This window comes from Crocodylus porosus, unplaced genomic scaffold (assembly GCF_001723895.1).
Source record: "Crocodylus porosus isolate Cpor-Errol unplaced genomic scaffold, CroPor_comp1, whole genome shotgun sequence".
Taxonomy (NCBI): domain Eukaryota; kingdom Metazoa; phylum Chordata; order Crocodylia; family Crocodylidae; genus Crocodylus; species Crocodylus porosus.
The window spans coordinates 1,528,881-1,541,195 of NW_017728917.1; the positions used below are offsets into that span (position 1 = coordinate 1,528,881).

The following is a 12,315-nucleotide window of genomic DNA, read 5'->3' on the forward strand; positions in this document are numbered from 1 at the left end:
ATGGCTTTTATCTCTTCCTTTTGCCTGCATATTCACCTTCTTTGAAATGCACATTGGCTCCCTTTAAAAAAAAAAAAAAAAAGTAAACGAATACCCAGATCAGATACTCATTTGTGTTTTTAATATTGTTAATAGATTGAAAATTAATTTGTCAAAGATTCGCTTTTCAAAAATGGTATTTGGGACATGGTAGTCTCCTAAAAGAGATATGACAATTGAGGTCTGTTATGAATGAAGCGCATAAACCCAGTTATGAGAGCAGTTCAATACAGAATGGCCTTTGGCAATACGTTACTGTAATGAGATACTTTCCACAATTCAGAGGCACCATTTTAATTTAATTTAAATGATGCAGGACTGGTCCGTAGCAAAGGAAGACATGGGCGTACATATTTTTGTTAATATTTTATTTCATTAATTTTTAAAGGTAGAGCTTCTTCTAAATTAATACTAATGTACCTTTCTGCAGGGGATTGAATGCAGCCAGAAGGTGGGGTTAGGAAAAAACAGAAGAGGGCAAATAAGTACAACCTTTACTTTCCCAGGTCTTGTAGAAATTAAGCTTAAATGTGCAGTTCTGTGGGTAAGTGAAGGTTTGGATAAGAAGTCAGGCACTTTCAGCTGCTTGCTTTACTCTGAGCTCTGCACATAACTTAGTTCTGGCTTGTGAAGGGGCAGTGTAAATTCTGAGCAATCTGGGGTTGCCTGGCCTTTTAAGAGAGGTCAGTAGTTACCAAGGAGTTCCAGGCAGGTGTTGAGGTCCTTCCACTCTCTCATCTTTGCGGAATTGGGCTCTGAAATATGAGTGGTTTCTGGGAACCTATTTTTCCTGGTAGCTTTCTCCGGTTAGAGGCAGTTCTTTGGCACATGAGACTTTTTCCATTTGTATCTTCAGTTGCAAATTCCACATTTAAGCCAAATTAGTTTTCTCTGGAAGAGGGGCTAATCCTGAAAGATGGCAAAAACAGAATATATTTTATACAGATTTTTTTTTTTTTTAATTTGTAATAGTTGTGGACTGGTGAAAGCAATATCACTCATGTCAACACTACAAGGAATTCCAAGTTCTGTGGCTGAACGATGGAATTTAGCTGCCTAACTTAAATGCAACTAATATCACAAGTTTAAAATGTTATTTAATTTAATTCTACAGCTAAGGAAAAAATAATTCTTTGAGTTCCCAATGGAAAATTTTACTGCCCGTAAGAAAGAAGATTCTCTTGCATATGGTATCTGCTTAAGGACAGGACGCTTTCATGTTCCCTCTTTCCTTCCAGTTATGATGGTGGTCATGGATAAGAGCACTCCCAGTTGCAAGCTCTGCATTGCTGCGAATTCCATTTCAAGTAGGCCTTTTCCCCATCACTTAGCCTGATTTGTTGTCAACAGAAACCATTATACTAGAGGTTTTTCTTTCAAAATATGCATGCTCGGTTTAGACGGTTATAATCGGTTCTTAGCATGTCTTTGCACAGTTGTCTCTATTACTTGCCTGCTTGTTTCTTAATCAACAATTTTTTCTTGTAAAAGAGAGTTCCGTTTTTTCCTTAATCAACTGCTGTATGCATGTGTGGTGTTTAAATGAGTGATAAAAGACCAAACAACTCCATAGGTCCTCTTACACATCTGCAACTGTCAATAGCTCATTCAGGCATTGCATTAAAACTGAAACATCTACACTAAATCTTGGTGTTTTCTACCAGTGCTTATTTCCCTATGCTAATCCTATTCCTAGTCCCTTTTTTAAAACTCATTGGTTCTAGTCTTCTAAGACAATAAATTATTGACTCCTCCTTTGGATGTGCTGGAAGGAACCACATTACAGACAGGGAAAAGGTGAATGGGAACAAACTGCCTTGGGAAAGTGCCTTCTGTGATTTTAGAGGAAAAATCATCTAATTACCATCTGTTTTTCACTCTTTCTCCAAAATGAAAAAAGGATTTGATAAGTAGTGTCTAAAAAAAGAATACATGTTTGTTTGTTTTTTTGCTTTAAAAATAGTTGTTTTTATCCCATGGTTCAGTGTTTGGTTGCATTGTTTTGGTGCTGTATCCATAGCAGATGTAAAATGTTTAGTTGTGTATCCCCCCCATCCCGCCTTTTTTGCCAGTGGTTCCAAAAAAACCCAAAACAACACAAACTCCTAACCAGCTTGTCCTCATTAGTAAAAATTTCCCAAGATTTACAACAGGGAAATACTGTGGAGCTGAGTTTAAAGCACTGCATTTATCTTTAATCTGCAATGCCAAGCATTTTCACAAACATAGAGCAAAATAAATTGTTTACAGATTCCAGAGGAAAATTTAGCTGAAGCAAGAGTTCAGCCTTGGAGTTGCAAGCAAGCTAAGGAAGTATGGGTTGGATGAATGGATAGTAAGGAAGATAGAAAACTGGCTGGATCATCAGGCTCAGAGGGTGGTAGTCAGTGGCTCAATTTCTAGTTGGAGGCTGGTATCAAGTGAAGTGCCCCAGGGGCTGGTTCTGAGGTTGGTTTTGTTGAATAGCTTCATCACTGAGTTGGAGGATGGGATACAGTGCACCCTCAGCAAGTTTTCAGATGACCCCAAACTGGGGGAGTAGTAGATATGCAGGAAGATGAAGCTAGAATTCATAGAGACCTCAGCAAATTGGAGGACTGAATCAAAAGAAATCTCATGAGGTTCAACAAAGACAAGTGCAAAGTCTTGTACTTAGGACATAACAATCCCATGCCCCGGGACAGGCTGGGGGCTGACTGTCTGGGCACACAGCTCTGCAGGAAAGGACCTGTGGGTTACAGTGGACAATAAGCTGAATAAGAGCCAACAGTGAGACCTTGTTGCAAAGAAGGCTAATAGCATACTGAGCTGCATTGGTAGGAGCATTGCCAGCAGATCAAGGGATATGATTATTCCCCTCTATTTAACAGTGGTGAGCCAAATCTGGAGTAAGGATACAGAAAGGATATAGACAAATTGGAGAGAGTCCAGCAGAGGTCAGCGAAAATTTTTCAGAAGCTGGGGCACACGACTTCTGGAGAGAGGCTGAGAGAACTGGACTTGCTGGGCTTTTATAGATGTGGTCTGGGAGGTGAGTTGGGAGGGGTGCTTTAATTAGTGTGGCTCTGAGAGCCTTGGAGCTACGCTAATTAAAGTACCCAGAGCGTCATGCATATTGGCGTCCCCACACTGAAAAATAGCAACGGGTACTTGAACTAAAGCACGTGAGACAAGCTTTAGTTAAAGCGCCCCTGCTGCCATTTTTAATCCTGGTGATGCTGATACATGCGATGCTGGAATCTGCTGGAGCATGGTAATTACCATTCTTTGACATGCTGTAATTACTGCACATCGGAGTAGCCTCCCTGCATGTGTACAGGAGCCCATTTAGTCTAAAGAAGAGAAGACTGAGAGGGGATTTTATAGCAACCTTCAGCTACCTGAAGGGTGCTTCCAGAGGATGGAGCTTGTTCTCTGTGGTGGCAGATGACAGAACAAGGAGCAACCGTCTCAAGTTGTAGCAAGGGACGTTTAACTTGAATATTAGGAAAAAACTCTCTCACTAGGAGGGTAGTAAAACACTGGAACAAGTTACCAAGATTGGTTGTGGAATTTCCATCCTTGCAGGTTTTTAAGACCCAGCTAGGCAAAGCCTTGGCTGGGATGATTTAGTTGGGGCTGGTCCTGCTTTGAGCAGGCGGTTGCTAGACGACCTCCTGAGGTTCCTTCCAGTCCTAATTTCTGTGATTCTGTTTGTGCTTTCAGAATACAAAATGAACTGTTTCTGAAATCAGTTTATTGATGTGTTAGCATCATGAAGCTCTGCTACAACTGCAATTAGACCTTTTCTGTTTAGTAAAATGAAGTCAGACATGCATTTTACTAGTACGAGGATTACAGGATATTGGAACAACACCAGGAGACGTGCATATAAAGGCAGATGTGCTGAATTAAACTTTATAGTAATGTATCACCCTGCGATTAATTTTCATAGTGCTTAGGGTCAGAAGGAACCTAAACAGATCATCAGGTCCAACCCCCAATAGTTCTAGTTAATGATGTTAGCAAACAACTTGGCACATTGATGTTCACAACGTACATGCTTGTGTCTTTCATGTTGAGTTCTAGAAATGTAGAAATTAAGCTAAAATAGTTCACTTTAAATTTCGAAACTGGCAAGTGATAGTTTGATTAGGTTCTAATAAAGTTTGCCTAGGAGGAAGGAAAATAATGCAACTAGTCTTGCATTTCTGTTAGTAAATGTGTTATATCTTCTGTAGATAAAAACAGTTTGGTTCTGTAGTCACCTGAGCCTTTTAATTCTGCAAGATAAAAAGAACTTAATAATCTTTGCAACAGCCCTATGACTTTTCTGATTAGGATTATACTGATAGAAAAACTAGAGGGGGAGGAGATGAATCACAGGTTTAAATTACTGATTTTGCAGTGTTCTCCACCCCTAATATAGCTAGGTCTTTGTGAGGGTTCAGCTGGGGCATAGGCAGCCGGGCGTGTGGCTAGTCCTCAAGAAGCAACGAGGGGGGTGAGCAATACAGGAACTCAGGTTATCAGAGTGCTCAGCTGGGATCCAGGTTGGAGGACTGAAACCAAGTTCCAGGAGGACAGAGAGAAAATCCAGAAGCAAGCTGAGATCAGAAACCAGGGGTCAGAGAGCCTGTGTCTAGTTTCAGCGAAGATCCAAGGTCCGGGTCACGAAAAGCCAAAGCTGAATCAGGAGCCAGGAGGATCAGAAAGAGCAGCAAACATGAGGCTTGCTGGAATAGGCTGTGTCAGGGTATGCCTGCAGCCTCAACCTGAAGATGTGCTTAAAAGGGTGAGCGGAGCTTGCAGTAGCCGATCTGCTTGCTTGCCTCCCCAGAAAACTAGGGCACCCTTGTTAGTGAGGGGTTAGGAGCAGGTGTGGTGGCTCAAGTGCTTGGCCCAGTGGGGGCTGATTGATCAGAGGCCCTGACAATATTTAAGTAAAGTACTTAAGTCCATACCTGTTACCCTTACGGTATATCGTCAGCTAATTTAAATTATACAGTTCAGAATTTTTTTGGTGAAATTTATTGTTATGGTCTGAAAACGTTAGCTTAAAAAAGAACCTTTTTTGTGGAAAAGATTTGATTAATTCGAACAGGTTTCAAGAAGGTCTTTCAAATCTAGAATAGATATTCTGCCCCAAAGCAGACACCCCCACTTCGGAATGACTTGGTTGTTGGGACGTGGAGACTTAAATTCATGTCCAGTTGCCTCCTACATTGAATGTGAAGACCTAAACTATTGCACTATAGTGTCAATCTCTGGCTTTTTAGCCTAAATGAAGTTATTTTTACGAAGTACAACAGCTTCAGTAAGAAAAACTGAGACACTGTTCTTAAAGTAGCCAGTAGTGTGGTAGTTACAGTTCTTTTTTAAAAGGTCTAAGATTGAGTTTTGAGTTGTATTGAAGTTGTTTGGAGCCATGCCTAAACTTGGCTCTGCCAGGTAAGTACCCTAATTACCAAGCCAGGGATGTCAACCAGATGGCCCACAGTGCTTCCTTCTAGTAGGCCTTGGAATTTGGGGACAAGGGATGTTTGAATGTTTCAAGTTAAGGAAATACTTACTTAAGAAACTCGCTGTATTGGATGCCCAATGCTATATGTATTTTACTGAATTGTTACTTCTTGTGAAAGTGGTCATTTATGTTTTGCTTTTGAAAGATATGGGACACTTCAGGGAATATTATGGTACAATCTGATTCAAGTGCTTTCTGATTATGAGAAATTAAGTACATCAGGCTCATGGACTGAAGTGTACTACAGTTGAATTCTGTGAATCCCAGGCTTTGATGTAGCCTCATTTAATGGAAGTCATGGAAGTAAAAAAAAAAAAAAAAAGCAGCCATGTGCTGATGATTAGAGACTGGTTTTAATAGCCAGAAAGAGCATTTCAAGGATTAAATAAGGGGCTGTAGTGTAGTCCTTTGTTAGTTACACATGATCCAGCCTGTCGCTCTTACTTTGGGTGCCTATGTAATCATTGCCAAGAAAATTGCTACTATGCACAAAACATGCTACTGGAATTCTGGAAACTGGTTTGTAGCCTGCAGACTTAAAATATCAGTTCATTTAAGTGGTTTGAAGAATAGCTGCTATGTAGTTCAGCATTTTTTGGTGTTCTTAGTTCAATACAATAAATATTTATAAATGATGAGTAGAGATATTAACTCATTTTCCCTTCAAATCCAGCTGAAAGATTATATATTGATACCTGTTGTTTCGGGTTGGTATTTTTTTATAGAGGAATCCGGAAGAGATTTATTTTTATAGAGACAATTGAGAAGATCTGTTTTCCACCATGTTTTCATGACCTGATGCCTGTGAAGCAGATGAGATAAGAGGAAGATAGCAGTATTTGGGTTTTTTTAGCATCACAATGAATATAGAAGTATGTGCGCTCATGAATGGTACTTACTATCCATAGCCCAAATATTCAAGTTTGAGTTGCCTTTTCTTAAAGTTGTTCTCAGTTCATTCTCTTCTCTGCTTTTTCCAGCAGCAGTTTTCCAGATGTTAAAGTTAACAAAGGAAAATCACGTCGCCCCAAAACTCCAGAAAGCAGTCAAGTACTTCCCAGGAGTAAGCGGAGGAAGAATTAGTAGTATGGTCATCTGATTTATAAGCCTGGGCAGACATGTGGATCTGTCAGTTTCTATACAGATTATCTTTTCCAGCATATTTGAATTTAAGAGCTTAATTGACATGCTTACATTTTTAAAACTGGGTACCTGAATTACTTTGCTTTACTTCTCTCACTAAATGCTTGTTTACAATACCAAAAACTATTCGGCTTTAAGAATGGATGTATAATCTTGGTATCTTACTGTATTAACTATTCTCCCTGTGTTTTTACCATAACATCATTTATTGTTTTCTATTACTTTTTTCTTTAGTGCCAGATTCTGATAGCCATTTTCCAGTTGAATTTCAGTTCTCACCCTAAATTGCCTTAATACATTTACTACTTGTTAGGGAGTGAGATGTTACTCAGTGGTCTGGACTTGCAGTCATTTCTGAGGTGTTGCTTCAGGGGCAGAGAAGGGGCGAAACTGTGCCTCAGTCACAACTAGGTCTCTGTAACCACCTCTTCCTTGTATTGCAGAAGGGGAGCGCTGTCATCTCGGTCTTCTCAATATGCTGGCTTAGCCTGGCACATTATGATAAGCACAAGCAAGGATCTGTCCACTGGTGCATCAGCTAGCAACAGCAGTCAGATAATGACTCCATTTCTCTCTGTGACCCATGATGCATGGCAGCCAGTAAAGGGCTACGTAAGGTAGCTTGTAGTTGAGAGCAGCGTGAATAAAGGAATCAGAATCTGGTCCCTACCCATAGACACACCCATACATAACTAAATAAATGAATAAATAAATAATAGCAGCCTGCATTTTGAATGTATACTTTTCTTAAGAACAAATTCAGCATGCCACCCAGAGTCAGATAACCTATATAAATTCAGTAACCCTCTTCTTTTTTCTATTTACAGCACTTGATTTAAGATTTACACAGCTGTTGGGCTCTATTTGCCATTGATATAATAAAAAACCTTTTGCCTTTTTGGAGTCGTGGCAGATAGGCTTTAGCTATTTGGCTAGTTTGGAATAATTTGATTTCACAGGTGAAATAAATATTTCAAACCATTTCAGTCTTCAAGGACTGGGCTGCTGGGGAGATATATTTGTACAGCTATTCTTACTCTGTACATCCTTCTTTCAGTTTAATCATTAAGTTTAAATAGGACATTTCAGGTTTATCTGGTTTTAATTGTTTTAGCTTCAGAATCAATATATATATAAGCCTGTGAAGTTAGAAGTTTTCCCTAATTTCAAGCAATACAAGACTTTAAACAAAAGGAGGCACTTCCTTTAAATAGAATGCAAGCTCTTTGTGTATTGAAATAGGATCATATTTACTCTATTTAAAACAACAAAAATGCAACACTGGTCATAGCCTTTTTTCATGACAAATAAAATCACAAACCATGGTGAAATTGAGAGGTCTGTGATTGTTTTTTTTTACCAATTTAAACTACAGTGTTAGGGACTAACCTTGTAACTAATTGTCAGAGATAGTTGCCTACCAAGCATATTTCCATTCAACTTTATATTCCTAACATAATGAGCTGATCTGCAATTCATGTAAACTGTCATAGCTCCAGTGAAGTCAGTAACATACATACATAGGAAAAATAAGAGATTGGATAGAAGTTTTAATTAAAGCAAAAACTTCCGGAGAAGATAGGTTCTAACTTCAGTTAATAGCTCATTGTGTTATGGTTCACAGCAATGAAGAACAGCAAGATTTAAATCTTGTACAATTATCTGAAGAACAATAGAGAGATAGAGTGTGTGTGTGTGTAAAATGGTCAATATTTCTTGACTTCAGTACAGCTATATCAGTATATACCAATTAATGATCACCCTCACTGTGTTTCAAAACCAGGCTTTTGTTTTTATTATCCTTTTTACAGTGGATTGGAGTTACTAGGATTTTTTGCTTTTTAAAGAGTCCAAATTTACTCACTATCAGGCAGGGACAATTGATATCAAGTGAAATATAATTTATACTAGGCAGTGCATAAAACAGAATATGAAGTGCAAAGACAGGTATGGAAAATATCTTTAATAAAATTTTCAGAGTAACATTTCTGGGCCTTTTGTACGTGGCTCAGTTTCTCTGTTATCCATTGTACTCACATGAGGCCCTGAATCTGATGAAATGTTGAAGGGTATTTATTATACACTCAGTTAAGTTGTAAACATCTTTGACTTGTTACCATTGGCTCAAGAGGCTATAGTTTAACATGAGAAGATTGCCAGCTTGCTTTTAAAGTCATGAATATGCAATTTAAACATAACAACATAAACAAAAAAATAGTTTATAATAGTACTGCATCTTGGCAGGGTTGGATTTCTTAAATTTCTACCTTGCCATGCATTCCCCTAATGCTTTGGATAATTCTGTTACACTGGACGATAACTGAAGAGGTTGCAGATGGTTTTGGAAGCAACTTATCCTGAAACAGTGACTTGTGTAAAAATATCATATTTTGTAAAAAAAAAAAAAAAAAATGAATACACAGCAAAAAACGGGACCTGCTAGGAAAATTATGTAAGTGACTGCAGTTTGCTTTCCAGTTCATTTTTGTGTTTCTTTAGCATCAAACTGGTCCTGTGGCTTTTACCGACATAATGTATATCATTACTCCTGAGTGATCTCATTACAAGTGATGCAGTAAGATGTATATGTATTGTAAATAATTATAAGGAAAACCTGTTAGGCTTTTTAAATATATTTTTTCCAGTATGTCTTTTTCACTGTCCAATTTATTTGTGTGAAATAGCCTGTTAATATCTCTTTCTAATAAAAACTATGGAAATGCTGCTGTGGTGTGAGCTTTATCTGTTTGCAACTACTCCAGTATTGATGACTTTTACTAATTTGATCAAGATTAAATGCATGCTGGGGAAACAACTGGTAAGAATAGATGGGAAGTTGCTAGGGCCATGAGAGGTACTTTTAAAGGAACATATTTTAAAAAATTAAAATCTTATAATGATCCACAGTCTTGGCAGCAAGGGTCTGATCTTTAATGGTGAAATCCCTGTCCCATTGAGATCAATGACAAAACTGCCATTAAGTCAAGATTTTACCCTGAGACTCAGGTTCTTGCACAGAGGCAATTACCTAGGTTATCTAGAAGTGCTCAGCTCAGTCATGACGTGTCTGTTATGTACTGTAACTGCAAGAAACAAAAATACCTAAAGGTGTAATTATATTGCCTATGTTTGCCAGATTGTATGTGTAGTTTGTTTTTAATCTAGAACGTAATCATTACTGTATGAGTAACCATCCAATAACATCATATAACACCTATAGTTTATGCTGCCTCCACTGCTACAGGTAGATACAGCATTCCTTTGCCTATACTCTGTGTCTTTCAGGAAGATTCAGCAGCAGAGTTTTGTGGGATGAGTCTACATATTCCCCTATGTAGAACTTGCCTACCAGTCAATTGAGTTTTAAGGTGGACTTTGTTGGTAGCACTTTTGAAAAGTCAACCTGCATCTTCCAGTGGCATTTCTACAGAGCTTTCTGGAGAGATTCCTATATTGTGTTATATATTTTTAAAATAATAGGCCAAGGCATCACAGGGGTTCCTGATTCCACTGGTTCCTGCATAGTCAGATGGGCCTGGTAAGTGTTTCCATCCTTTCCCAGAGAGTAGCAAGATTGAATACATTTCTTGAAATGCATCTGTCTTGTCTTTTGCCTGCCATATGTAGGTCTTGATTCATATTTCATTTTCCATCACCTTAATTATTCTACTTGCCTGCTTGTACTATTTATGAATAATGCTGAAATTTTGCATTTTTATAGCTAAGGAACACTTGTAGCTTTCCAGTGTGGGTAACATTAAATTGGTTAAATTAATTCAATTACAAGATGAAATGTGATATCCTGTATCAACTAGGACACAAATTTCTAGGACATGGGAAACAAGCAGTTCTCAGGAAACATTGCAAAGGTTAACATCCTCTGTTGGGGCTAAATTTTTTTTGTCCTTGACTTTTGCCGTTTTAGCCTGAGAGTAGAGATTATGAAAGAAAGACTGGATTTTCAGGTCTCCATGCTGAAACCTGAGCCCAAAAGGATAAAACAATGTGTTTTTGTCTGAAGCCATTCTGTGCAATGTTTCTTTTTTTCATTTAGAATGGGGAATCTCTGTTTCAGTTCCACACTTCATACTAGCAAAGATCAGGATAGCATTATGGATTAAATTTCAATTTTAATCTCTAAAAATGAGAACAAAATACATGTTTTTTCACAGAATAATGGGAAAAAAGGGCTGGAAGGGATGCAAGAGTCATCTAATCCAAATTGCCCTGTTTATGGCAAGAATGCCACTGTTTAAACCAAACTGGAATAAAGTTTTTCTAACTTGCACTTAAAGGCTTCCAATAACTGAGATTCCACAAATTCTCTAGGTAACCTGTTTCCATACATGGATCCAGGGTGGGGGTCAGTGGTGCAGTTGTGTTCGTCTTTTGACTCCTGGTCCAGTCCAAATTTAGAACCAACTGCTTTGTGGTAGCAGTATCGTTTCTATTCAGGCATCAGTCAGTTGACTTCATGGCTCACAATTTACCTGATTCCTTCTAAACACTTTATTCCACAGGTGTTAATGATGCACGCTCCTTTTTAATGGTGGTCAATGTTTCCACTAATCAAACGATCTTTTCTTCTGAAATTCTGCTCCTGGTAATGACACTCCTATTTCACAGCCCTGCAGATTGTTCTTAACGCTAGTATAAACATGAACTCAGAAGTGGAAATAATTTCCAGTGAAGCATTGAATGTGCTGTCAAGATGCTCAAGAAGGTTAGATTTTATAAATCTGAAAAAGAGATGTACTTTTCATTCTCATGATTATCGGACGAATGAATCAACATCTTTTTGATTATTTTGCCTAGTTTGTTGTGTTTTTATATATAATATATGGAATAGCAAATTAATGCACATTCCAATATTTTTTTTTTGCTTCAATCTTAAACTGAATGATATAGCCCTAGGATCCTATGACCCCAGCTGACTTCCTGCCCTTTGGGCAGGGGGCTGGACTCAATGATCTCCCGAGGTCCCTTCCAGCCCTAATGTCTATGAAATCTATGAAATCTAACTTATTAGTAATACTTCTAGTTGCTTTTTAACTGGATAAAAGTATGTGTTGTTACATGTGATGATGCACCACACTATCTGTACCTCCCTTTTCAAAATCCTGAATCTGCCCTGGCCTGTTTCAGAATAATTGGCATCAGGGTTTGAATGTTCTTGTTAATGGCCACCCTAAATCTCCATTGTTGCAGCCTAAGCCCATTACTTCTTTTCCTGTTCCCTGGGAACACTGACAATAGTTCATCATCCTCTAACAATTCTCTGAATTTGAAAACGTATCAAATCTCCCTTCCCTGCCAAGTCATATAAAGCCTTATCTAAACACTGAAATTGATGGAAGGAATTACAGAACTTCAATAAGTTTTGATTCAGACATATGAACAATGTTATAGGAGGTGGTTGTGGCAGAAGGCCACCTCTGTTTCTCCCCAAAAACTCTGCTCTGTGACAATTTGGTTAGGATGGGCCCTGCAGAGGGTACGCACCTTACCCTATGTCTTTAGGTAACCTGAGCTGGATACATTCCTGGGGGAGGGGAGAAACCTGCTCCCCCTGCCTACACGACTGGCATCACATACCTGGGTGAGGGGCTTGGGCTCCCTGGGGAGCTAGG

The 12,315-nt window shown here is 38.6% G+C and overlaps 1 protein-coding gene across 2 annotated transcripts in view; it reads left to right on the forward strand.

Annotated features, from left to right (window-relative positions):
- The window catches only part of RAD18 (RAD18, E3 ubiquitin protein ligase), a 119,301-nt gene extending 109,892 nt beyond the window's left edge, over positions 1 to 9,409 (forward strand). For both annotated transcript variants that reach the window (XM_019536581.1, XM_019536579.1), the window contains exon 13: positions 6,523 to 9,409. In XM_019536581.1, coding sequence (XP_019392126.1) covers positions 6,523 to 6,625 — 103 coding nt within the window. In that variant the 3' untranslated portion in view covers positions 6,626 to 9,409. The remainder of the gene's footprint in view (positions 1 to 6,522) is intronic.
- The last annotated feature ends 2,906 nt before the right edge of the window (positions 9,410 to 12,315 follow it).